This window comes from Stegostoma tigrinum, chromosome 4 (genome assembly GCF_030684315.1).
Source record: "Stegostoma tigrinum isolate sSteTig4 chromosome 4, sSteTig4.hap1, whole genome shotgun sequence".
NCBI classification, from domain to species: Eukaryota; Metazoa; Chordata; class Chondrichthyes; order Orectolobiformes; family Stegostomatidae; genus Stegostoma; species Stegostoma tigrinum.
This window is the reverse complement of record NC_081357.1, coordinates 73,739,551-73,765,680: the sequence shown is the minus strand read 5'-3', so window position 1 is coordinate 73,765,680 and position 26,130 is coordinate 73,739,551. Positions and strand designations below refer to the sequence as shown.

The 26,130-nt window shown below is 40.3% G+C and overlaps 1 protein-coding gene across 10 annotated transcripts in view; it reads left to right on the top strand.

Annotated features, from left to right (window-relative positions):
* Positions 1–26,130, top strand: part of LOC125452228 (protein eva-1 homolog A) — a 301,173-nt gene that overhangs the window by 224,906 nt on the left and 50,137 nt on the right. The window contains exon 1 of one of the 10 annotated variants that reach the window (XM_048530395.1): positions 879–905. The exons of 5 other annotated variants lie outside the window; for them this stretch is intronic. Coding sequence is in view for 1 of the 5 variants with exons in the window: in XM_059645415.1 (XP_059501398.1) it covers positions 6,258–6,279 (22 nt within the window). In the remaining 4 variants the exon portion in view is untranslated. Of the gene's footprint in view, positions 1–878; positions 906–1,491; positions 1,518–6,225; positions 6,280–7,278; positions 7,298–24,488; positions 24,509–26,130 lie in introns of those variants that run through there. 4 more of the 10 variants (XM_048530396.2, XM_059645415.1, XM_048530397.2 and 1 more) reach the window with 4 other exon arrangements.

The window sequence follows — 26,130 nt, the reverse complement described above, 5'->3', positions numbered from 1 at the left end:
TCCTCTCGATTCTTCACGCATCTATATTCATTTAGATTGTGATACGTCAATGATTTCCACCTGCCACAGGATGGGAATTCCACCTGGCTGAGCTGTCCTGCCATAAAGTAAGCTGCCTTTTGTACTCAAACTGAAGATTCGAGAAAGCAATTCACCTGTAACATTACTCCTTTTTTTAAACTCAGCCTTCTCAGCATTTTTTCAACTCTTTGCCACCTGGAGGCTGACAAAGGTAGAAAAAGGATAAAGAATAAAGATCCCTCACTGACCTCCTGTTCTCACCAAACTGCAATGATTTCATTCTTTTCCACTACATTCTGTACACTTCACTTAAAATCGTTTATTTATGCTTCTGTGGTTTAAAACAAGTCTACTATCTGACAGTTATGCAACACTTTTTAGTGCAGTTACTTAATAATCTGGTCTCACCTTCTCCCAGCAGAGAGCTTGATTAGCCCCACCCAAGTATGGAAGAATTGTAAACTTAAAGTAATATTTTAAGTAAGATGCTAATTGCTAGCAAACAATGCTTGATTTTATGAGAATTTTTAAACAAATACAGCCCTTTACTCACCAATCTTGCAGTGACTCAAAATGTAAACAAACCAACCATCACTTCTTCATTTGTAGCTATATTTAAAGAAAGATAGTGTAATTACAGAGTACTACACAAAACTGTGAGCTACCACTGAGTCCTGTCAACTTGAAAGCAGAAATTCCTGATCATTGTAGGGTACTTCTTTGTTAATGACATCAATAATTTACTTTGGTTCCCTACAGTTAATGTAGTAAATTGAAATGTTGCAATTGCTGTTCTCTTGCAACACAAGCATTACATATTAGAGTAGGAGGAGATTTTGGAAACTCAACCACCACCAAATACTCTGAGGCAATTCGTTTCTCAAGTGAGTAAACATCCTGGCAATGTGGAGCTAAAATGTAATGAAAGTGGACTTCCAACAAATATTCTGTGTAGGTGGGGAAATTCTTCATTTGCCAATTTTAGTGAATTTTCTCCATACAGATGCCAGTAGAAGTTACACTATTGACTAAGACTCAAAGCATTGTTAACTCAACCATGGAAGCATAGATTTCTTAACCTTCATTGATCAAAGCCTTTTAACATTGCACCACTGATTCACTTAATGTTTTTTCACAATGGGTGAAATAAAATTTCTCCGATGACTCACGATGGTTTACTGAAACCCCTTCCGTCTCCTGTGACCAGGAAGGAATGGGGGGTGTGTTCTTTTGATCTCATACTTTATTGAAGTAGGATCAGTTATGGGTCGGTTATACTTGAATACAGGAAATTCCTGTGTGAAGAACATTTTGATACAGTTACAAAAACATTTCTAAGGACGCCGAACTGTAACTTCAGTTTCATTTATATACAATCACATTTGCTATTCCTTATTCAACATCAACCCTGCTTGAAAGTGGTTCATTCATTGCATTCCTGACATGCTTGCATGTGGAACCATTCCACTCCTATAGAAGGAAACTGTGCTTGGAAGGTAAGGGGATTCTTTAATTTGTAAACTTTGGGATCTATTGACATGATCTGGATCTTGATATGATTTTTAATGCCATTCACCACAACAACGGCTGGTGCTGGATAATGAAAGGATTGTGGTCATAAGAAGCTTCGCAATGCTTGTGTTTTTCATCTTCCTTGGAGTGCCGAAAGGGATCAGATTTGTTCCCACATAGCCCTCAAAGCAGCCTCCTCTTATCCCACCTCCTGCTCCCAGCTGATTCAGATGTAAGACTTCCCTTCAGAATAACTGAGATCCAGGGCTTAAAGTGGCTGAGGTGTCACTATATCATGCCTATCCAAGCTTTTCCCACCTGCTGGCTACAGTGTTGCTAGACTAGCACCTCCTAAACTAAACCATTTGCACGCACAGTGAATTATTTTGACCCCTTTAAATTTCATTTACAGATTGTACCTCTGCAACCTGACATTCTTGCTGGGTCACAGGAGTTCATGTGTTAGCATGGAAGTTTTTAAATGTTTAAAAAGTGCTGTGCAACATTTAAGTGACTTGGAAAGCAATCATTGTAGAAAATATGGATGATCTATTTACCTGTCAGTTCAATGCTGTAATTTCAGAAGCAGTCTGCTTGTTTGGAAAACCGGAAGTATTGTGGAACTTGTGTCGACAGAATATGCTGGATCAGAGAGTACCATACTAGGGAAGTGCAATCTGTAATAACAAATCAAATTTGAGTACTTAAAGAAGGTAGTTGTATCCAGATGATGTATACTTAATACTCAGTATGACTCGATTTATGCAATACCTTTGAATTACTTTGAGTATGAAAATTAATTTAATATATGTGCTGTTTTTAAATGAACAACTACAGAACTGAAATGCAGTAGAAAAAGGTCACAAAACAGTTTTTCATGGATGATTATATATAGTTTTAGTAGAAGTTTTTTGATGGGCACAATTCCTGAAAGAGTACAAGTTTGAAAATTTTGGGAACATTGCCTACAGATTATTGTCATATACTACTAGTGGACAAGACTTCTTGTCATCGCATGTTCTGGGAAATTTTAGAATAAATTATTGATTTGACATACCTCTACCTCTGGTCTTAGCACAGCTAAATCTCAGTTTTGTTTTTAGTTAAGGTCTGCGTAAATAAGATGTAGAAATTCACATGAATACATTAGTATTTTGTGTACTCATGACAACAGTCCATTCTAGGCTTAAAGAAATTGTTATCAATTTTGCAACTGTAACATTATAATGGCCCTCAACCTGTCTTGTTCTAAAGCAGAATCCTTTATTCGATTGTCAGTGGTTTACAGTGGGGCATGACAAAATAAAGTGGATGTATCTGTAGGAGCGGGCGAGTGCAAAGAGAGACCAGGGATCAAAATTCAGTAACCTCCAAAAACATGAGAGGGTTATTGTGATGTGAGATTAACTTATGCATGTTCTTTCTGAATAAGGCAGGAAATAAGCTTAATGCTACTAGCACATGTTGGTGGTAGTAACATTAGCCCTGCCCTAAGCATGATGCAGCAGACCATAATAGGCCATGACCTGTGCTCTGGTGAGAACGGTAGGAATTATCCAGTTGTTCAGGCAGAAGTATTACTGATGCAACTCAGTAGTCTGTTCAGTCACAGGCATATTGCAACATGGCTTTCATTATGCCTATACTGCCCATATATACATGGGTTGCAAACAGAATCATGACTAAGTTGTAGCCATACTCTGGTTTCCTATGTTGAATTGGCATAAAGTAAAAACCACATGACTTCTGTCAAGACACTGAACTTTGGCAGAGGTTGTTTCAGTTGAGGTGGGAGCAAGCTGCGGAGGCCTGGGTTGATGGCCTTCTGCTGAGAACCTTTATCTTTCCTTCCCCTCCTATCTCTTAGAACAGGTTTTCCTCCTTTGTTGATCCCCTCAGCATGATATCTGCCATATTTCAGGTTGCAGGCCTGGAAACTATTGCCCACCCATGAGTTATAGCATGTGGTCTTTGAGCAGATTCTTTGTAGAGATAAAATATAAAGACTTCACCATGTGCCACACCATTCCCTACAGACTTTACCAATTGAACAGCAGTGCATGTCTCTAAACACTTCTATTAATTCAGCAACTAATCTTAAAATGAGAGTGTGATTTCTTCAACAACACTCTTTGGGTGTGGGGCTGGGCATCCTTATTGCTGCAGAACACATTCAGTTGTGTGAGAATAAGAGAAAGAATTGTCTGAAACCAATGCATGTAGAGGCAAATAAGTGTAATGTGCTGACTGGTATTATGATCAGCCCACTCTGCATACTTCTGTTTCATAGTCTCAACATCTGCCATCTCAATCTCACTGAAATTGCCTGGTGTAGCTTGATTCATTGGGTGAATATGCTGCTATAGACACCAATTTTGACACAAAGCAGAAACCATAGAACCAGAAGTCTGGGAGACACGTGTCTGAAGGTTGCAGCAAAGCTGCTAAGCCACTCAGCTCAAGGGGCATTAGGGATGAGCAATAAATGCCAGTCTTGCTAGCAATGCCCACATTCCATGAAAGAATAAACCAAAAAAATTCCTGCTTGCCCATTTTGCTGGGTTTGTGCTGATACTAACAGTGAATAAGCATTAAAATGTTTTCTGTATCTAAATTTATTTTAAAAAGGCATGATTGGTATGCCTCATACTGAAGAGTTTTACACAGTTTTATTTATAACTCCCTTGCTCACATGTTGTATTCTCCTTTTGATAAATCTCAGCATCCTGTACACATGGCTCTTTCAACTTGCTCTGTCACTTCAGTAGTTTGCACACATCTACAACTATGTTCCACTTCCAGCACCTACTCTAGAAATTGAATGTTAACTTTGTATCACATTTTCTTGTTCTTCCTACCAAAATGAATAATTTTGCTTAGCTTTGTTAAATTTCATCTGCTGATTGTCAGCACTGTCCAACAGTACATCATCAGCGTTTTGGTGTTAAACACTCTTCCTAATACTTTACAATGCTTCCAATTTTGTGCCATCTTAATTTTGATATTGTGTCGTATATATCCTACTGTATGTCCTTACTGTTTGTCAAGAAATACCAATATGAGAGAAAAGAAGATAGGTGGATGGGAGAGTATAGGTAGGGAGGGGATAGGTCAGTCCAGGGAAGACGGACAGGTCAAGGAGGTGGGATGAGGTTAGTAGGTAGGAGATGGAGGTGCGGCTTGGGGTGGGAGGAAGGGATGGGTGAGAGGAAGAACAGGTTAGGGAGGCGGAGACAGGCTGGTCTGTCTCCTCTTCTTCCTCTTCCTCTTCCCACCCCAAGCCACGCCTCCATCTCCTACCTACTAACCTCATCTCACCTCCTTGACCTGTCCGTCTTCCCTGGACTGACCTATCCCCTCCCTACCTCCCCACCTATCCTCTTTTCTCTCCATCTTTGGTCCACCTCCCCCTCTCTCTCTATTTATTCCAGAACCCTCACCCCATCCCCCTCTCTGAAGGGTCTAGGCCTGAAACGTCAGCTTTTGTGCTCCTGAGATGCTGCTTGGCCTGCTGTGTTCATCCAGCTTCACACTTTATTATCTTGGATTCTCCAGCATCTGCAGTTCCTATTATCTCTGCCAAATCTTTTAGCATATTTTCCAAATTCATCATAACTAAATTGATCCCCATACCTTCATAATTTCCAATGTGCAGATTTAAAATGCTAATTTCAGAAAGAACTATATCATATTCATATGTAACATGAAATTCAATCATATTATGGTTGCTATTTCCTAATGGCTCCGATTAATGCAAGGTTCCCAATCACCCCTTTTTTATGACATAATATTAAATCCAAGTAACCTGAACCTTTGTTTCTTCAACATATTGCTCTAAGCTCTATTTTCTACAAATATGAACTATCCTCTACTGCATTATGCTGATCAGGTTTACCCTGTCTTAATGTAAATTAAAGTAACTCATTAATACTATATTGCTCACATCATATGCATCTTTAATTTGCTACTATAAATCATGGGTCATAACATTGTTAGTTTTGAAATGATGTATGGTATGTGCAGTGGTATAGGCATGATTCAGTTAGTATTCTATGTCATAAAAATTACATCTTTTTGCCATAAATTTGAGTAAACAAAACTGCCCTGACATAAATGAGTGTATATCACTTAGAGGTTTAGGTCAGAAGTTTGTTGTTGACAGACCAAGATCAACTAATGTTCCCATTTTTGATTATCATGTTATGACCTTGATGTAACTGAGGACATTCTTGACTTGCTGTTCTGTTTTCGCTGCTTGCTGATCCTTTGGAATTTTATCCAAGTCTGAGACAGCAACTTTAAGATAGAACGGAGAAAATCAATAGTGAAGTCCAGTCTGAATACTTACCTGTGTTTGATGTGTTATGTCAGGACCTTGTGAAATGAATTGCTCAATCAAAATTGCTGCACAGATGAGTTACAGCCATTGTTTGAGACCTGATAAAATAGACTATCACAAGTCACATTTTAGACACTTTTACAGTATCAGAGTGCAACTAGCTGCAGATATGTCGTCGTTTTTCTGGTTTTAACTGTTCTCTCAAATCAGCCAACTGACAGTAAATCAATGATCTATAAAGTCTCAAAAATGTTGTCTGGAAACATTGTTCATTGATAGCTGCTGGATTACTTAAAGTCTGTGGAGAGAGCAGAGGCAGGATTTCCACGGCAAGTTGGGTGTTCAGGCTCAGAATTTCCCACTACTTGTCATGTGCTGATTCTAGATGCTTGGCCATTTTCTGGGAGGTCAGGATGGTTCTACAACACCTTATGGCTGCAGGCAGTTTGTGTGTACTTTAACTAACTGGGTTATTTAGACAGAGTCTGCTCCTCCAGGTGAACTGGCAAGTTGCAGTTATTAGGCATTTTCTCACTCTGCCTGAAACGAGGTCAGAGAGGCTGAAACCTATGTGCACAGATCAGGTGGTAAGTGCTCCATTGCTTCTAACACCTTCTCATACCCTCAATCACTACCCCTGCAGTTGAGGATGTACTCTGGCTAAACAGTTAGCTGAAGCTCATTTGAAAGTCCAGCAGATGTGAGCATTTTTGCATTTATAAACTTTGGAAGTGTTGAAAATGTGCCTCAAGGTTTGAACTTGCCTGTACCAGACAGTTGTAGCGCTTTCACTGCTAGAAGACATTCTGCTTTCTCTCCATTGTCGGGCATGCAACCTTAGTTTAAAAGTGACTGCTTCTCTTGCTTTTAATTATTTGGAACAAAATCCAATTGGAAAACTGGGGAAATGAGTGGATTACTAGGCAAGTACTTGGCTTGCTTGATAGGTAAAGGAAATGGGATGGAGTTAGATGAGAGGCTTGCTAATCATCCAATCTTCCCAAGGTATGGGGAATGTGCCAGAGAATTGGAATGTGCCACTCCTGTTCAAGCACGGATATGGGCACAGTCGTAGCTTTGAAAGGCCAGTAAGTTTGATATTAATAGAGTCCAGAATTTTAGGAACAGTTAAGTAAGAGTAGCCAGCATAGATTTGCAGAAGGCTGACTGTGCTTCCTAATTTGTTTGATCAAGTGATGGAGAAGGTTGATGAAGGGAATGCTGTGGATGCTGTCTTTATGAGATTTAAAGTGTTTGACAAAATAACCTATAAAGGATTGATTAACAAATTTGAAGGTTTTCAATTACCCGGTCACTGTCAAATTAGATTATTTTAAAAAAGGCTTAAAGACCAAGGACACTGATCTATGGAAAATGGTTATTTTTCAGGCTGGAGAATGGTAGACTGTGATACCTTTTTTGAGGGTTAGTGCTCATATTACATCTTGTTGAATACTAAATTTTTAAATGACTTGAATGTTGATAGACTGAACAAAATTTTCAAACTTGGAATAGTGGTAAGCACTGGGGTGATAGTTATTGACTGCAACATGGCATGGGTAAGTTAGCATAATAGGCACATGTAGTGGTGCAATTTAACAGAGGTATCAATTGACACACTTTGGAAGAAGGCATAAGAAGAGGCAAAGGGACTTAATCACCTAGTTCAAAAGTGTACAGTGACAGAGGATCAAGGTGTTCACATACGTATGGTCCCCAAAACATATGGAATATTGGGCTTCATTAAAAGTGGCTTTGACCACAAAAATAGGGAAGTTAATCTGAAATTTTGTAAAACTGCAGTTAGTCGACAACTGGAGTCTTGTGTCCGGCTGTGGTCATCAGATCTATGAAGGAGTGAAGGCATTTGAGAGGGTGCAAAGAGGGTTTACTAGAATTTTCAGTGGACAGTCAGCAGTCATTTGATGACTCTAGTTGGTCAATTGATCAGGGGTTGAGACCTGTATTTGAACCCGATTGTCAGGATTCCTATTCCTTCCTTCCATTGTATAGTCAGAACTGGGGATGTTTGCTCTTGACTGCACAATGTTCCATGCCATTTGTGACTTCTCAGATACTGAAGGAGTCCAAGTCCAAATGCAGCAAAATGTGGACAATATCCAGATTTGGCAAGTAACATTTGCACCACACAAGTGCCAGGCATTACCATCTCAAACAAAACGGAATCTATACCATCACCCCACATTCAATAGTATAATCATTACTGAATCCTTCACTATTGATATCTTTGGGTATTCCATTGATCAGAAACTGAACTGGGCTAGTCATATAAATACTGTGGTTACGAGAGCAGGTCAAGATCTGGGAATCTTCCAGTGAATGACTTGCCTCTTGATTCCCTGTCCACTGTCTACAAGACCAGTCAGAAATGTAGTGCACCATTTACAGGATGTACTGCAGACATTCACCAAGGACATCACCTTCCAAACCCACAACTGCTACTGTTTAGAAGGATAAGTGCAATAAATATGAGAACACCACCATGTGCAGGCTCTACTCCAAGTTCCTCAACATCCTGACTTGGAAATATATCACTGTTTCTTCAGTGCTGGTTTAAAATCCTGGAATTCTCTCCCTAACTGCATTGTATTGTACCTATAGCAAATGGAATGTAGAAGTTCAAGAAGACAGCTCACCACCACTTTGTCAAAGGTGTCTCTGTAAGGATAATAAATGCTGGCCCATCCAGTGATGCCCACATCCCATAAGTCAGTATATATAAAAACATTGTGTGCAAGTTTTGGTTTTCAAAGTGAAACTTGTATCTATTCCTAAGATGCTGTTTGGCCTGCTGTGTTCATCCAGCTTCACACTTTATTATCTGTCATTTGACAGGTTGGTGTGCCTCATTTAATGAACTATAGCAGACTGACAGTATTCAGCCAGGCTTCTGAGAAGCCAGAGACTGAAAAAGAACCCCCTCTCTGTTCAGTCCCCATGTCTCCTGCCTTAATTAGTTTACTTAGAGCAATTTCTTAGCATGTCCACAACCTAGCTTAATTTTTGGCCCTTTCAGTGCAGCCTTGTCCAAATAATAGCATTTGGTTGCATGGACCTTTAAAATGAGGAGCATAATGCTTACTGAAACAAAAGCAAAACTCAAAGTTTAAAAGTGACGAGGAACATGTGAACATCACAGAGAAAAGACAGCTGGAATATAAGATTAAATGACATAAAAACAAGCTTCTGGAATTTATGAAAGATTTGTTACATGTAGCCTTTGTTGAAAGCTGATTCTGTGGGAGTTACATGTTTAATCTCTCAGATGCTGATTGATTTGTTGTACATATCTTGCATTTAATGTTACTATTTTAGACCTCTAGGATGAGGTGTTTTGTTTTGTCTCTGAAATGTTTGTGGAATTTTACATGAAATCTTTTCAAGATGGTTAAACTGTTACAGATTATAAAATCGCAGCAAAACCAGTCATCACATTCCCTGAAGACTCTTGGCTTTATTTCAGCCAATCAATCATTAACTTATTCACTCTCAGCAGTTTGCCTATAACTTTAGAAGCTGTTTTGAAATCACAATTGTTTCATTCCTTGCCTGTGTACTAAAAATGAGGAGAGACAGTCTGACAATAACTGATGGAATGGAGTACACACAGACACAGTCCAAGGAAATATACAATGAAAACAATAAAACTATGGGCATTTGAAAAGAAAAATTCCAAAACCAAAAGAATGTTGAGGAATTATAAGTAGGTACCATAACTTGTACAGTGAAGAGTTGATCTTTCATTTTTAACTTCATGATGTGTTCAATTTATTTTACAAGCTGTGGTAAATATGATTGTTTTTCTAAAATATATTTATCTAAACAATGGCATACTGTACGTGAGCTTTGTAATTATATGTAAGTAAATGTTTTAGGGCAGTAATGTTTTACACATAATGTGGGTCAGTTATTGCTTCATTGCTGCTGCAGAGGGCTTCAATCGAAATAAGAATTGAGTGATGCAGATTAGGTTGCCAACTTATTATTGCTGCTCTTATACTGTACTATCTAACTGATTATACTACAGGCATACTAACAGTTGCTAGTGTGGTATTACTTAGAAGCAGTCATGTCGAATTTTAGACATATGAGAAGACATTGATGGTATGCTAGTGCTTATTTCTCCACATAAACGCAGTGGTTATTTAGTGAACATTTTCCTTTTTGCCTAGCCTCTCAGAATAGCAGCTCCCTTGTCATTAATTGGCCATATTTTTGACACTTCTCACACAGCTTAAGTGAGAATGATCCCAGCTTGATGGACTTGTGATAGGAAAAAAGTGCTCTTAATGGTATGATTTTGTTGTGGGAGGTGAAGTGTGGTGTGGATCGGGCAACCTCCTTTGCTGGTACAGATTACAGGTGGCTATGGACCACTGAATGCCAAACTGATAAGGCCTGCCCCAGTTGTTTGTAATATGCCCCAGTGGTATTTCTTTATACTAGGCCTTCAAACTCTCATAACTCCTCAGTATTCCCATCCATTCCACAAGCCCTAATTACCATATTCTTCACTTCAATCCACTCACAGTAGCTTGTATGTTCTTTGTGCCAACCCATAACTCCTGCCAATCACCATGACCTTACAGCCCTACTCCAAAGTGCTAATATATGATCCAATACCCCCATTGCCACTCTTTGCTTTCACACCCTATATGCTAACGTATCTAATATCCACCATCCGATATCAGAGACCATGCTGAGTTGCAACAAAATAAAACTCTAAATATCAATTACATTGTGACTTTTTTAATTGAGCGCACATTCATGGAAGTCCATCCAATACAGTTTGGTCCACTCAAGTACTTATTGCCTCATAAAAATATCTATAGTTCCTAACCCCACTTCAAATACTGCTATTCCTTTTATTAACCTATTTGAACTGTCACTCAAACTGTGAGCCTGCAGCTCATTCTCTCCTATTCCAACCGCCCACCTTTACAAACAGTGATAATGATAGGTTGTGGAAAGCAGCAGATAACACCATGGAGTTTTATCAACAAAGAGCAGATCTTTTTCAACTCTCAGGCTCTGCTAAGTGCCTTTATTTCAAAGTTTAAAAGCTGACCATTTAGATATTTTGACAGCTTTAACAGTTTGGCATATATTATCCACCAGCCTGGAGCATTTATGACCTTTCTAGAGGTTTGTAATATCGCAGTATGAGTTGAAGCTTTTGCTGCAGTGAAAATGAGCTGCTTAAACTCAGTACAGAGTTCAGATGGTCCTGCTGAGTTTTGATTTCCCTCATGTGATAGTCACAACATCCCCTATTTTCCCCCACTGGTGAAAATAGCATTTTTCAGAAATGGGAGCAGGACTTAAATCTAACGCTTTGCACCCTTTCTGGTTACAATGCCAGTGCTCATGATGTATGAATGATAAAATTAAAAGATTTAACTCTATTGTAGGTATGAATGACAATGGCTGAGGCTTTTCATGTTTCAAGCTAAATCCGCATTTGGATGTTTCATGTGTTGACTGACTTACTGTTCGCACTACTGAGAAAGGTTTGTTGTTTTGTGCACTGATCATCTTTAAGATTTGATCAATGAGCATCTTGGCCTATATTGTAGGCTCAACAGGACCTGACAGAAGCTGATGGTCAGTGAAAATGGTCTGGAGCTTTCAGACTGTCAGTTAAGGCCTATACTTCAAGGGATACATTGTTTGCAAAGGGTGGGATTGTATAGAGAAGCGAGCTCAGTGGGGTTTAAGGCTGCCAGAGGCTACCCTCCAGCTTCTTCATCTGTACCCCTGATTGCCTCTGGACTGAGGCAAATAAAGGTCCTCACCGCCTCACTCCCCTCAACCTGATATGTAGGTTGCCCTACTTACCTGGTTGGGAGACCAGTTACTTTTCTTGTCTGCTGGGAAGGTATTTGGGGTGGCAGTAAGTGGAGGCTCTTAAGTGGCTATTGACCACATTAGCATTTTAATTTACTGGCAAATCAAAGAAATCCCTGATGGATCCTTTCGGGCAGCAGTTAATTTGTGAGGGGGCAAGTAAAGTGTAAGTACCTCTCTGGGTCCAAATTGTCCATTTTATTTCCCATTTCACCACCTCTCGTGCCAACTACCAAGAGTGCAAAATTGCACTCAAAAGAGCTTGTTCCTTTCAATACACTGATCTTGGATATACTCAATGTTCTGCTATTGGAAAATGAATGCATTCCTTACTTAGCTCATGTAATCCATGCAGTAGATTCACACTCTTCTGAAAGGTATTTCACAAATTTCCAAGCGTATTCAGCAGCTAAGAGTGATTTTGGAAATAGACACATAGTCACAATTTAAAAGAAATCTGTTTCCCATCACTAGCTAGATTTTAATCGCTGAAAGCTATTTTGCAATAGCTTTTTAATTAATTCAAACAGTGTAAGAGGACAGTTGAGAATTTGACAGATGCCATTTCTTGATACTCCTTAACGCAGCAGAGTCAGCAGAATCTGCTTTAGTGTTCCTTCTTGTTACGTTGCAAAAATTTTCTCGTTAAAACAATGGTTCAAAATATCGCATGAGTGATGAGAAATAGTTTACAATCTTTATGTTTTGCAATGCCAGCATTACAAAGTCAATACCTAGCTGACATGGCAACTTTACATTTGATACCATTTCCAGAAAACAGCAGTGATTAAGTCTAAGATAATAAATTGTGGAGCTGGATGAACACGGCAGGCCAAGCAGCATCTCAGGAGCACAAAAGCTGATGTTTCAGGCCTAGACCCTTTATCGGAGACTCTCTGACGGGTCTAGGCCCGAAACGTCACCTTTTGTGCTCCTGAGATGCTGCTTGGCCTGCTGTGTTCATCCAGCTTCACACTTTATTATCTTGGATTCTCCAGCATCTGCAGTTCCCATTATCAGTGATTAAGTCTGATGTTGATGGATAGTATGGTTTGTTTTACTGCATTAAGCTTTTCCCTTGTTTGCTGTCCATTTTAGTTTGTTATATTCCAGCAAGACCTACTTGATTTTTAGAATGTAAGCGTTGTTTTATCGATCCGATTCTCCTAGTGGCAATTACACTTGGAACATTTGGCAATGAGATTAGGCTATTGCACAAATTTTTGATTTTGGACAATTGCAAAAGGCAAATGACCTCCCGCAAGTGAGTCCCTGACGCTATCTGAAAGAGTACCACACTGCTTCAAAAAGATATACTGGCTATCCAAATTATGCTGGAAGTACAGCCCTGGACTTCCATCAGGTTTAATTTGCATACTTTTGGGTTTCATACACCAATGTCACCAAAATCCCACTTCTGTGCAAGGTTGTGATGATTTAAATGGCCAAGTACAAGTCCAAATGCAGCAAGATGCCGAATATATCCAGGCTTGGGCCGAAAAGTGGCAAGTAACGTTCGCACCGCACAAATGCCAGGCGATGACCATCTCCAGTAAAGGACAATCAAGCAACCACCCCTTTACATTCAATGGTTTTGCCTTCCCTGAATCACCCTTGTCAACATCTAGGGTGGGGGTTACCATTGACCAGAAACTGAACTTTATAAGTACAATGACTACAAGAGCAGGTAAGAATCCAGGAATACTGTAACTCAGCACCTGATTCTCCAGCTAGCCCATTATCTACAAGGCAGAAGTCAGGAGTATAATGAAATATTCCCCACTAACCTTCATTCAGGACAAAGCAGCCACTTGATTGGCACCATACCCACCAACATTCAGTCCTTTCACTAACCTTCAGTAGCAGTATGTGTATAATTTACAAGATGCAGTACAGACATTCACCCAAGATCGTGAGACAGCACCTTCCAAATCCACAAACATTCCTTCAGTTATAGGAAGGACATTATCAAACTGGAGAAGGTTCAGAAGAGATTTACCAGGGTGTTGTTGTGTATGGAAGTTTTGAGTTTTCAAAGGCTGGATAGGCTGAAACATCTTCCACTGGAGCATCGGAGGCTGAGAGGTGACCTCACAGAAGTTTTTTAAATAATAAGAGGTATAGATAGAGTTAATAGTTGTCTTTTCCCTAGAACAGGGATTTCCAGAGTAGGGGGCATAGTTTTAAGGAGAGAGATTCAAAAAAGACAAGAGGCAAAATGTTTACACTGGGTTTTTTGCATGTGGAATGAACTTCCCGAGGAAGTGGTGAATGCGGATACAATTACAACATTTAAAAGTCATTTTGATAGGTACATCAATACAAAAGTTTGGAGGAATATGCACCAGGACCAGGTAGGCTGGACTATCTTAGTTTGGGATTACGTTAAGCATGGACCAGTTGGACTGAAGGGTCTGTCTTCATGCCGTATGACTCTGTCGAGAAAGACAAGGATAGCAGATATAGGGGAATAACACTACCTGCATGTTGCCCTCTATGCCACTGACTTGAGAAAGTATCCTTCTGGTTTGTTCAATGTCATTGTGTCAAAATCATGGAATTCCCTTCCTAAGGGTATTGTGGATCCACCTAAAGCACATGTATTACAGTGGTTCAAGCAGGCAGGTCATCACCACCTTCTCGAGCAGCTAGGAATGGGTAATAAATGCTGACCAGCTAGTGACAACTGTGCCCCATAAGTGAATAAAAAAGATCACAATTCATTGTAGTGTAGCTCTGTATAGTAATGGAGGATCATGGACATTCCCTATTAAGTTAACTTAATGCACTAACATCAAGCAAATAAAAAAAACAACTAATGAATAATGAAAGCTAATTCTTTCATATTTGGGAAACTGAATGATGTACTTCCAGCTGAAAAGGGCTGTATTTCTGGTCTTGAAATCAATTTTTTTTTTGTAGATAACTCCCAAAAGTCTACAAAAGATGTTCAAGATGGTGGCTGAACCCAGGGCTCATCCACTCCCATCTGCTTTCTTTCTCTTTTTCTTGTCTTGCTGCTTTTGCTCTTTCTTTCCTTCTCTTTAAAGCTTTGAAAGTGGCAGATGAAGGAGGAGACCTCTGGCGGCAGCAGCAGCAGCAATGCCAGGGCAAACCGGACATGGCTCCATCCCAGCCTGAGGTCGCCCGGTGATTGAGAGCAGATCCCAGGCTGATTCCACTGGCCTGGAATCGCAGACTGACCCAGGTCTTCAGATCTGCGGTGAAACCTGAACACCTGAAGGAGCAGTAGTGTTGGTGAAAGGGACAACAGAGGACCCTGACGACTAGCAGCAGCGATGAGAGGAGCATCAGATGAATGAGAGGTAGGGAGCCCATGCATCTCCAGCTCCAGCTTGGACTCCACAGTCACGATTGTGGCAGTGGCGGAGGCCAGCAATCCAGACGACGGAGCCCTTTACAGACAGCCATGATCCCATTTCAGAGACTCTGGCTAATGTCAAACAGCAACTGGAGGAGGAGCAAGAAAAGTGAAAGATGAATTCTATTGCAGTAAATTCTTGCATTCTATTCTGCGTTTCAAGATAGTGACACTTTGCATATAACATGTAGGAAAACACTTTTCACTATATTTCCTACAAACGTGACAAAAATCTAAATCTATTCCTTTGAACTCAGACATTTTTCAGTCATATACATTGAGTAAGGGTTTACAAACTCTTCAACGGAGTGCATTTTTCCTTATAATGGGGCACAAGCTGGGCCCTGGAGCTAATTCATTACTGTTGCAGAGAAGCAGCACACATGTGGTAGGCCAAGTGGCCTCCTGCTGAGATAAAATCATTCTATGATTTGTTTTCTGTTTCAACAGTTTGTTATATTGTTGGATATGTTTGACGTTTTCACTATATAATTTTAATACTATTCATTATCTTGTGGTTATGTGAAAGTTAATGGTTACCGCAAAGATACTTTATTTTTCATATTTTTTCTTTGCAAAATGAATGATGTTTGGCTTTCTAAATATGCTGGATTACATCTGTTTTGTTTTTTATTTAATTGTTAGAATGCCATACCACTTCAGTGCATGTTGGAAATCATCCACGTCTGAATGTTTAATGATGTTTTATGGCTTAAATGTGCAATTAATCAGATGAAAGCAACACATACTAAAATTCAGGACACCCAGAAAGTATTTTGTTCAACTCATTCAGTTATAAATCTAAAGGAAATGTTGAAATTAAATGTTGTTTTAACTCTATAAATTGCGTTAGTTTATCAAATTAATTTACAACTTTGGTTTGGGTGAGTGATAATGGGAACTGTAGATGCTGGAGAATCCAAGATAGTAAAATGTGAGGCTGGATGAACACAGCAGGCCCAGCAGCATCTCGGGAGCACAAAAGCTGACGTTTCGGGCCTAGACCCTTCATCAGAGAGGGGGATGGGGTGAGGGTTCTTTGGTTTAATGCTTTTCAATCTAAATTTAAGTTTTTTAACAATGTCATAAGTGTTTAGCATTTATAAATTAACATCTGTGAAATCTTTGTTTTGAGAGATCAAAAAGGATTTTCTGAGCCTAAAATAATACGACATAAGACACAGGATTTAAAAAAAACTAGATAAACAAGATAAACCTTCAACTGAATTTGATGTGCTTTTTCAGATGTTACAGTCCTTTTTATTATCAATACCAGGTCGGTGGAATACAGAATCCTTTGCCTAGAAGGCAGCTGTACCTTTGGATTTATATAATAGAAAATGGGTGGAAAATTGAAATGTATTTTAGGAAGGTAGATGTAACATTGATATAATGGTTAGGATGGAAGTGTGATATAAATGATGGGTTTCTGTGATGAGAAATCTCATTGAGGTGAAGGCTTTGAGTTCATCAAACACTAACTGTTGCAATGGCTTTCAGCTCTCACTTAAACCCCATTCATGCCTCAGAGTTATTATTTTCCATCTTTTTAGGCCTGAGATTTTACTTCTCAGTGCCTAAAATTTTTAGCTCTTCTATATGTACATACATTGTTAAACACTTGAACATCATTACTCCACGGCTAAATAATTTAAGTAGGCTTGTGTATGATATATGAATGTTAAGTCTAACCCCAGAATGATGGAATAAAATGCTCAGCCACTCAGGTAGCATCTTTGGAGAGAGAAACAGTTAATGTTTCAGTTTGATCTGGTGAGAAGTCTGTGTAAAAATTCTCAACTCCAGTGAAATTAATCTAAGCAGGTCAAAATCCTTTTCCTTCAGCCATTCACAATGATCTGTGAATCCAGTGTATTCTATGATACCAATATCTAGCATAGGCTCTTTTAGAGTTAGGGAATTGAAAATGTAATCAGTGCAGTACCTCACAATGGGAGCAAGACAAAATTCTCCTTGCAGGATGAAAGCAGAAGGTTTAAATGTTGTCATAAAGGCAGCAGATGGCAGGCATGATTTATTACTATATAAACAAGTTGGTGGACAATTCAATGTGAGGCTGGATGAACACAGCAGGCCAAGCAGCATCTCAGGAGCACAAAAGCTGACGTTTCGGGCCTAGACCCTTCATCAGAGAGGGGGATGGGGAGAGGGAACTGGAATAAATAGGGAGAGAGGGGGAGGCGGACCGAAGATGGAGAGTAAAGAAGATAGGTGGAGAGAGTGTAGGTGGGGAGGTAGGGAGGGGATAGGTCAGTCCAGGGTGCAATGGGAGAGAGATTCCCTGAGGTTGGTCCGGAGGGTAACTTCTTCAGGTTAGGCATCCCTGGAAGAGGCTTCGCAGTGAGGTTAAAATAGTATCAGAGATAATGGGAACTGCAGATGCTGGAGAATTCCAAGATAATAAAATGTGAGGCTGGATGAACACAGCAGGTCAAGCAGCATGTCAGGAGCACAAAAGCTGACGTTTCGGGCCTAGACCCTTCATCAGAGAGGGGGATGGGGAGAGGGAACTGGAATAAATAGGCAGAGAGGGGGAGGCGGACCGAAGATGGGGAGTAAAGAAGATAGGTGGAGAGAGTGTAGGTGGGGAGGTAGGGAGGGGATAGGTCCGTCCAGGGTGCAATGGGAGAGAGATTCCTAATTTGAAGAATTTACCCTCCTCCCTCCGGACCAACCTCAGGGAATCTCTCTCCCATTGCACCCTGGACTGACCTATCCCCTCCCTACCTCCCCACCTACACTCTCTCCACCTATCTTCTTTACTCTCCATCTTCGGTCCGCCTCCCCCTCTCTCCCTATTTATTCCAGTTCCCTCTCCCCATCCCCCTCTCTGATGAAGGGTCTAGGCCCGAAACGTCAGCTTTTGTGCTCCTGAGATGCTGCTTGGCCTGCTGTGTTCATCCAGCCTCACATTTTATTATCTTGGAATTCTCCAGCATCTGCAGTTCCCATTATCTCTGGTGGACAATTCACCTATTATAGCAGTAGATGGGAAATGTGGTAATCTGTGGAAGTTGACCAAAGCAGTTATTTTAAAACAAGTTTACATTATTGTTCAGTAACAAGATTAGATCAGTGTTTTCATTGCAGTTTAGAGATGGAATTACACCTTGTATTTAGAGATTGAATGATAGAATAACTCAAGACTATGTTCCTTGTTGAAAAGCTTTCCTTGGTCTTGAGAATTTGGATTCATCTTAGGCAATAAAATTTTGAAGGAACTATGTTTGAGTTTAAAATTCGGCTTGTGGGCTTCATCCTGTTGTTACTGCATAACCTATACCCTTTCTCAGGATTTGTAACAACATTTCTTTGACTGATCTGTTTAAAGCTTCAATGAAATCTCTAGTTGAATAAACACTGGCATTTAATAGTGCTCAATAAACAACCTGAATAACACACAGCAGTCCACACTTAGATCATTTTGGTGTGGTGGCGCATGGGGGGGAGATGCAACAACTATTCAGGCAAATCTGGGTTTCTGTGGGCTTCAGGGAAAAAATGCAGAAATGGTTCTGCTGTGGCACTGATCGATGTGTTGGGGGAATCTTGAAATTCTACTTTAGTTTTTACTCCTTGATTTCTGCTTTGGCATGGGGTTGAAATTTGGGGTTTGTGTTGAGTTGCTTTGTGCCCCATGTACGGGCAGGAGTGGAACTGAGAGCATCACTGCACCACATGTCAGTTTGCTGGGAGGCAACAGGAAACCAATCCGGTTCTTTAACAGAATACTTTAGGACAGTAAAGGACATTGGCTTGAACTTTCCAATTGACATTCAACTGCATGGAGGCAGTTCTCAACACCTGGCAGAATCAATGGGAATCCTGAGGGACATGGGCTATGGCAGGTTATGTGGCAGAATTGGGAGAGACGTTTGGCAAGGCCAATCCATATGTCGAGAGCATCTTGCTGCATCTTTTATGTATCTGCCAAGCAGTAAGACAAACTTTTTTGCTAGACAGGGGTGAACCATCAATTAAGGGAGACTAGTTCTAGGTAAACAACTTAGGAATGGCACAGAATACACCTCCTCCCACCCACCCTCCTGCAAAAATTCCATCCCCTATTCCCAATTCCTCCGCCTCCGCCGCATCTGCTCCCACGATAAGACATTCCACTCCCGCACATCCCAGATGTCCAAGTTCTTTAAGGACCGCAACTTTCCCCCCACGGTGATCGAGAACGCCCTTGACCGCGTCTCCCGCATTTCCCGCGACACATCCCTCACACCCCGCCCCCGCCACAACCGCCCCAAGAGGATCCCCCTCGTTCTCACACACCACCCTACCAACCTCCGGATACAACACATTATCCTCCGACACTTCCGCCATTTACAATCCGACCCCACCACCCAAGACATTTTTCCATCCCCTCCCCTGTCTGCTTTCCGGAGAGACCACTCTCTCCGTGACTCCCTTGTTCGCTCCACACTGCCCTCCAACCCCACCACACCCGGCACCTTCCCCTGCAACCGCAGGAAATGCTACACTTGTCCCCACACCTCCTCCCTCACCCCCATCCCAGGCCCCAAGATGACATTCCACATCAAGCAGAGGTTCACCTGCACATCTGCCAATGTGGTATACTGCATCCACTGTACCCGGTGCGGCTTCCTCTACATTGGGGAAACCAAGCGGAGGCTTGGGGACCGCTTTGCAGAACACCTCCGCTCAGTTCGCAACAAACAACTGCACCTCCCAGTCGCAAACCATTTCCACTCCCCCTCCCATTCTCTTGATGACATGTCCATCATGGGCCTCCTGCACTGCCACAATGATGCCAGCCGAAGGTTGCACGAACAGCAACTCATATTCCGCCTGGGAACCCTGCAGCCATATGGTATCAATGTGGACTTCACCAGTTTCAAAATCTCCCCTTCCCCTACTGCATCCCTAAACCAGCCCAGTTCATCCCCTCCCCCCACTGCACCACACAACCAGCCCAGCTCTTCCCCCCCACCCACTGCATCCCAAAACCAGTCCAACCTGTCTCTGCCTCCCTAACCGGTTCTTCCTCTCACCCATCCCTTCCTCCCACCCCAAGCCGCACCCCCAGCTACCTACTAACCTCATCCCACCTCCTTGACCTGTCCGTCTTCCCTGGACGGACCTATCCCCTCCCTACCTCCCCACCTACACTCTCTCCACCTATCTTCTTTACTCTCCATCTTCGGTCCGCCTCCCCCTCTCTCCCTATTTATTCCAGTTCCCTCCCCCCATCCCCCTCTCTGATGAAGGGTCTAGGCCTGAAACGTCAGCTTTTGTGCTCCTGAGATGCTGCTTGGCCTGCTGTGTTCATCCAGCCTCACATTTTATTATCTTAGGAATGGCACAACTTGCCTCATTAATATTCAGCTTCTCATCGTACTGAAGAGCAAATAAGCCACACATTGAGAATTCTTGACATTGGTGTGAGAACAGGTACTTGGTGTCTTCGGCTCACTGCTTGCTCTGAAGGATCTCCAAGTTTGACAACAGGTGCCAACATATCGGGCATGCTGCATTAAATAAGTGGAGCTGCACAGCAGAATCTTAAAATTCAGTTCAGTAATCATGAACCAAATGATAACTGTTTATGCAAAAAAAAATCAGTTTCCTAACACAGTCTGCAATAGCTGCCCAACTGGGCAATTAAATCATTCAATTGAGTGAAACATGACTGGTGAGAATAAACATCCCAGGTGTCGTCAGCTTTAAGATCTAATGACACCCCACACCTATTGACATTGGAATCTGACATGTGGTAACCTCTAAGAACCCTCATGGCACATCTCTGATCTACTTACCATACACTTTTGCACTTTAGAGCTGCACTGGTAACTATTATTGTAATGCTATTTTAAGGACATTGTGTTCTTAGAGACACTACCCAGTGTGCTACTCACTGCTACTCATTCGCTAAGGACACCTCTTGACCTGCACCAAAAGTAGCAGCTGTGCCACTCACTTTGATCTCCCATAATATGTGCCTTTCTTTCATTCCAGGAAGAAAGCAGCTCAAGATAGGGTTGAAGGATCCAAGACAGATGGTGGGCTTCCCAATTTTTGATTTCTCGTTCCTTATGTGGAAAGCATCTGAATTTGACGGGCCCAAGTGGCTGACTCACTGTCCGTTCTGCCAGTCTGGTATGGGAGGCTATCTTTGACTTATTGTGCTGGACCCCCTGACAGAAAGCCATCTCCCTTAATCTTGACTGAGGCCTTCTGACAACCAGTCAAGCTTCCTGGCTTTGTGCTAAATGTACATTAGAACTAGCAGCAGGAGTAAGTAATTTGGCCCCTCGAGCCTGCTCCACCAATTAATACAGTCATGGCTAATCTCATCTCAGCTTCAAGCTCTGCTTTCCTGTCCGGTCTTCCTAACCCTTCAACCCACTAGTATATAAAAACTGTCTACTTCCTTGTTAAATTTACCCAATGTCCCAACATTCACTGCATGGTGGGGTAACGAATTCCACAGATTCACAACCCTTTGAGTTTCTCCTCCTTCTGTAGGCAGAGTAGACAGCACAAAAGCATGCAAGGTTAGTACCTCTGAGCCCTCCGTGTTCTTGCAACAAGCACAGTGTTGTTGTGTTACACATTGTATTTTACTGCATGTCTATGCAAATACATAAATAAACCACCCAGTGAATTGTGAAACAGTGACTTTTCATTCGATACGCCTGTTATTTTTCAGTAAATGGCATTGGGGAATGTATCAGCAATCAAAAAATTGACAGGATCAATTTTAGCATTAAGTGTTTTTTTTGTTTAATCCAGTCTTGTGGCTAGTTTGCTATAATTGCTTCCATATTTTGCCTTATTGTACAAAAGGTATGAGCACTGTACAATAATGTGATATAATTCTGATAATCTAATATCTCTTCTTTCTATAAGTCTATCTGTTTATTTGTAACATAAGCAATAAACTTTGCTTTCCTTTACTCTGGTTTTTTTATCCAAGCCAATAGTTTAGATCATCGGTCTATAGGTGATCAGTGAAATGATCTTAGCTGATGGAATAATAGTTTTTTTTGCACTTTTAGCAAAACAGCCTCCAACTTTTCAAAGGAATGATACAAGATTAGCAGCGGGCCCGAGTATATCTAAGGCCTGAACAACTTACAGAAAGGATTAGAATGCCAAGTAAATGTTGATATTGCTGAAATAATACTTTGTGATTAAAATTAATAGCAATATGTAGCAGAAGGCTTGGATATTGAGACTCAAATTCTCCTGCTATCACATTCCCCGAACTCAGCTATCTCATTGGTCAATACACCATGGCAAAATAGAGGAAATATCAGACGGAGAGATCCTGTGGATATCTGAGCAGCTATTCTCAAACTTAGTTGTATACCAGGATTGTTAGAGCCTTGGAAATAGGTTGCCTATTTTGGATGAGATTTTGGGCATGCAGGGGTGATTAGCGTTTGAAGGGGAGTAGTACCAATGGAGTTGGGGCACAGTCGGAAAAGTAATGGTGTAAAAATTGAAATAATGTTGTTTATGATTTTTGCAATGCTATAGAATAAAATATTCTTTGTATTTAACTGACTGACATTTGTTTAATACATGTTGTGCTGAACATATGTTTCACAATCCTGTAATGAAGGTTAGCAACATTTTGTGCTCAGCATTAAATGGAGTCTCAATAGTCTGGATTCACTCTGTAACATGCCTATTATAATTACCTAATCATCTTGTCATCTATAAATGATATTTATTAGCTTAACTGCAGCCATTTTCAACTGAATGAGAACCACCTGGTTATGTTGTTCCTCCTCCAACAGAGCTGGGAAACAGGAGCTCAATTAAGCTGAATCCTTTACTTGTAAAATTAGAGGACATTTTATGTGGAAATATTCAAGGTCAGCTATATCTAAGGCTTTCTTTTCCTCCCTACCCATCATTTTCCTTCTAGAGGAAAACATTTGTCATTTTATAATGTCATTGGTGTCATTTATTTGAGGTGAATTGGGAAGACTGCAACACAGTCATAGTTTGCTGGGTATGTTACTGGTGCAGCTATGCAAACGTGGGATGCATTTTTATCTGTTAACATGTATGTAATTACAATTTAGCTTAACTCTCGGACTGCTGACACAGTGGTTCAAAATCTCTCATGCAAATTTTGGTATTCTTCTTTATTTTGTTTCAGTGTAATGTAACCTGTTCCATTCATAACTTTTTTTAAAAAGTACATTGACTTGAGCTGGGATGCATCAGTTTTACTTAAAGTTCCAAATATAAACTGGTAAACAATATTTGTACTGAAATAAAATTTAAAGGATTTTTGGACACAATGATATTAACAAAGTCAGGCATTGATTTTTGAACATTGACATTCTTTTTTTTCAAGCAACTTTTTTTTAGAAAAAATACTAAATTTTTTTGCCACTTTCTCCTCTCAGGATAAGGAAACATTAATTATTCACCATTTTGTTCCATAAAATTCTCAACAATTCCGTAATTGTAAAGCAAAGAAAGAACTTGAGCCATTCTAAAGTTTGTCTTTGGCTTCTCAAAAGCTGACAGCATTCTCCTTAATCATTAGGGAGACCGAAGGAAGGAAATAAAATGAAATTTAACCAGAAGAAAAGTAAAAGGAACAGAAATAGACCTACATGAACCAAATCTTCATGATTGCTTCCAGCTCAGTTCTTGCTTAACAAAACTTAAGGACTTTCCTTCCATGGTATGTCCATGCTATCACCAAGGTCCTTAGATTAACATAGGTTATCAAGATTGCATATGTGACGTGATTTTGCTTATGCTTATAGATTTAATCACTTGTGAATAATAAAGAGCATAAACAACATCATCTGCCAATTATTGGTAATACAGCTGTATTGCAGAATTGCCTCAGATATTTGATTTTACTCTTTCATGGAATGTTGGCATCATTTACTAGGCCATCTTTTCTTCCGTCCCTAACTGCTGTCGAGAAGGTGGTGATGAACTGTTTTTCTGCACAGATGCATTTGAGTGTCATCAGGAAAGGAGTTCCAGACATATTGATGAGCATTGAAATAAGGGAAAAATCAGTAGATGAAATATTAGTATTGCAAGAAATGTTTTCAGCATTTCTTCTCCAAACCTAGAGCATCAAACTTTCTACCCTTAGACTATGTAATATTTATACAAAAATATTAGCTAGTTGGCACAAAGGATCAAGCTTAGTTTAACAAGTTATAAATCACAGTTGTTTTCCTGCATGAAGGGTTTGGACTTTTTTTGTTGGTCTATAGAGAGAGAGAACCTTGCAAACCACTATACTGTAGCTGCATTAATTCTCATCTACAAGCCTGTTTTGTTGGAAACCTTCAAACTGTTTGAATCAAGTTCAGTTTGCAAAAATGAAAGCAGAAATACAAGACTGGGTGAGAACTTTATTTTTAGAGAATACTTAAAAAAATTTACTTACAGCATATTAAATAATAATCCTTTTGTAGGCATTGAGCATTGCAATAATATGCGCAAATCTGTTTTTCTTTTATTGTAAAACTCAGTTTGTCACAAGTGACTAGGTCTGCCAAGGAAAATAATGGTAGTGTGTCTTTGAAAAAAGCAAATGAAGCATACAGGTATGCTATTTCACATAGAATTGAGCATTTGTTTGAGGTATGAATGAACTGACTGTTTCCAATGCATGACCTGCAACATTTTTGCCATAAACTGCTCAGCAAATTTGAAACTCCAAGGCATGCTATTCATTCCAGTGTTTTGTTTGAATATGGTAGAGGATGTATCCATGAGTACAAATAAAAGATGATATTGGTTTGTATGTCAAATTAGTGGCTGTGTTGATTTGGTAGAAAAATTTTGTAATATTGTATACTTTCCTGACAACGCAGCAAGCCATAACATTAATCCATTGTTCACGGTCATAAAGATAAAACTATATTGTGAACTGTTTTTATTTCCTCCCTTTCAATTTTATGTCATGTGCTGACTTTCCTGGCCTAACTGCAGCCAGCGGTTTTAGTAATTATGCAGTTTAAAATAAGCTCCATATCAGAGATCTAAAGTTGTATTTGAGCATCGAGAATTTTCATTATGTTTCCTTGAATTCTCTCTCTCTCTCAATTTTGCTTTGTCTGGGTCTGTGGGTGTACCTCAATCTCCTCTTGTTCTCTCTATATCACATTCCACCCGTAGCTCCCTACAGGAAGTGGAGCTCCTAGAAAACAGGAGGCAAACGTTAAAAAAAACACATAATAAGATCTGGCTGATCAAACTGTGCACTCAGTCAGTTATAGTTGATCTTCTGTACAATGAAAAACTGCTGGTTCATGCTTTAATCCTGTCAGCACCCGCAAATTTCTGAAGTTGGAGGAAATGGGACCACCTTTCTGCTCCGACTGAACTGCTTTTCACTAAATACTTTAACTTCAGGCTTATGTGTGTGCTGTTGAAGCCATTCTGAAGGTGGGCTGCTCCTTCTTTGCTGTAAAGAGTGCCTGGTTTTTAAACACAGATGCTCTTGTGCTTAAATAGGAAAGCAGATGTTATTCACTTCCTCTGTGCTTGCGACAAGACATCGCTTTGTCTGCTGCTGTGTCACTACTGTCAATAGGCAATATTGGGAGAAAATTGGATTTACCACTGAATTTCGACTTTGGAATCCAGACTGCCTGAAAAAGAAGCTCTCTGACAGCTCATCTACGAAACTGAGAAGTACCGTTCCGTCTGTGCGATGCATCTGACTTCTGCATCCCAGCAGTTGTATTAATTCCCCTGATTCTTTGGCAGCTGCTGGTAAGGACCGAGGTGCTTTGAAGAATGATGTTCAATCTACTACTGCGTCTGATACTTCACTGTGTTTGGCTTATACTTTGTGTCTGATCTCACTTAAAATCCATTAACTTCTTAAAAGTAGAATGCAGAGTCGTGTCCAGAGTGTGTGACATGGTGGTTTATTAGACATTTCGTTCTGTTTAGCTGGAAGTATTTTGTTGCTTGATTCTTCTTGTAAAAGTTGCTTTCTGAGGTCAGTCAAAAT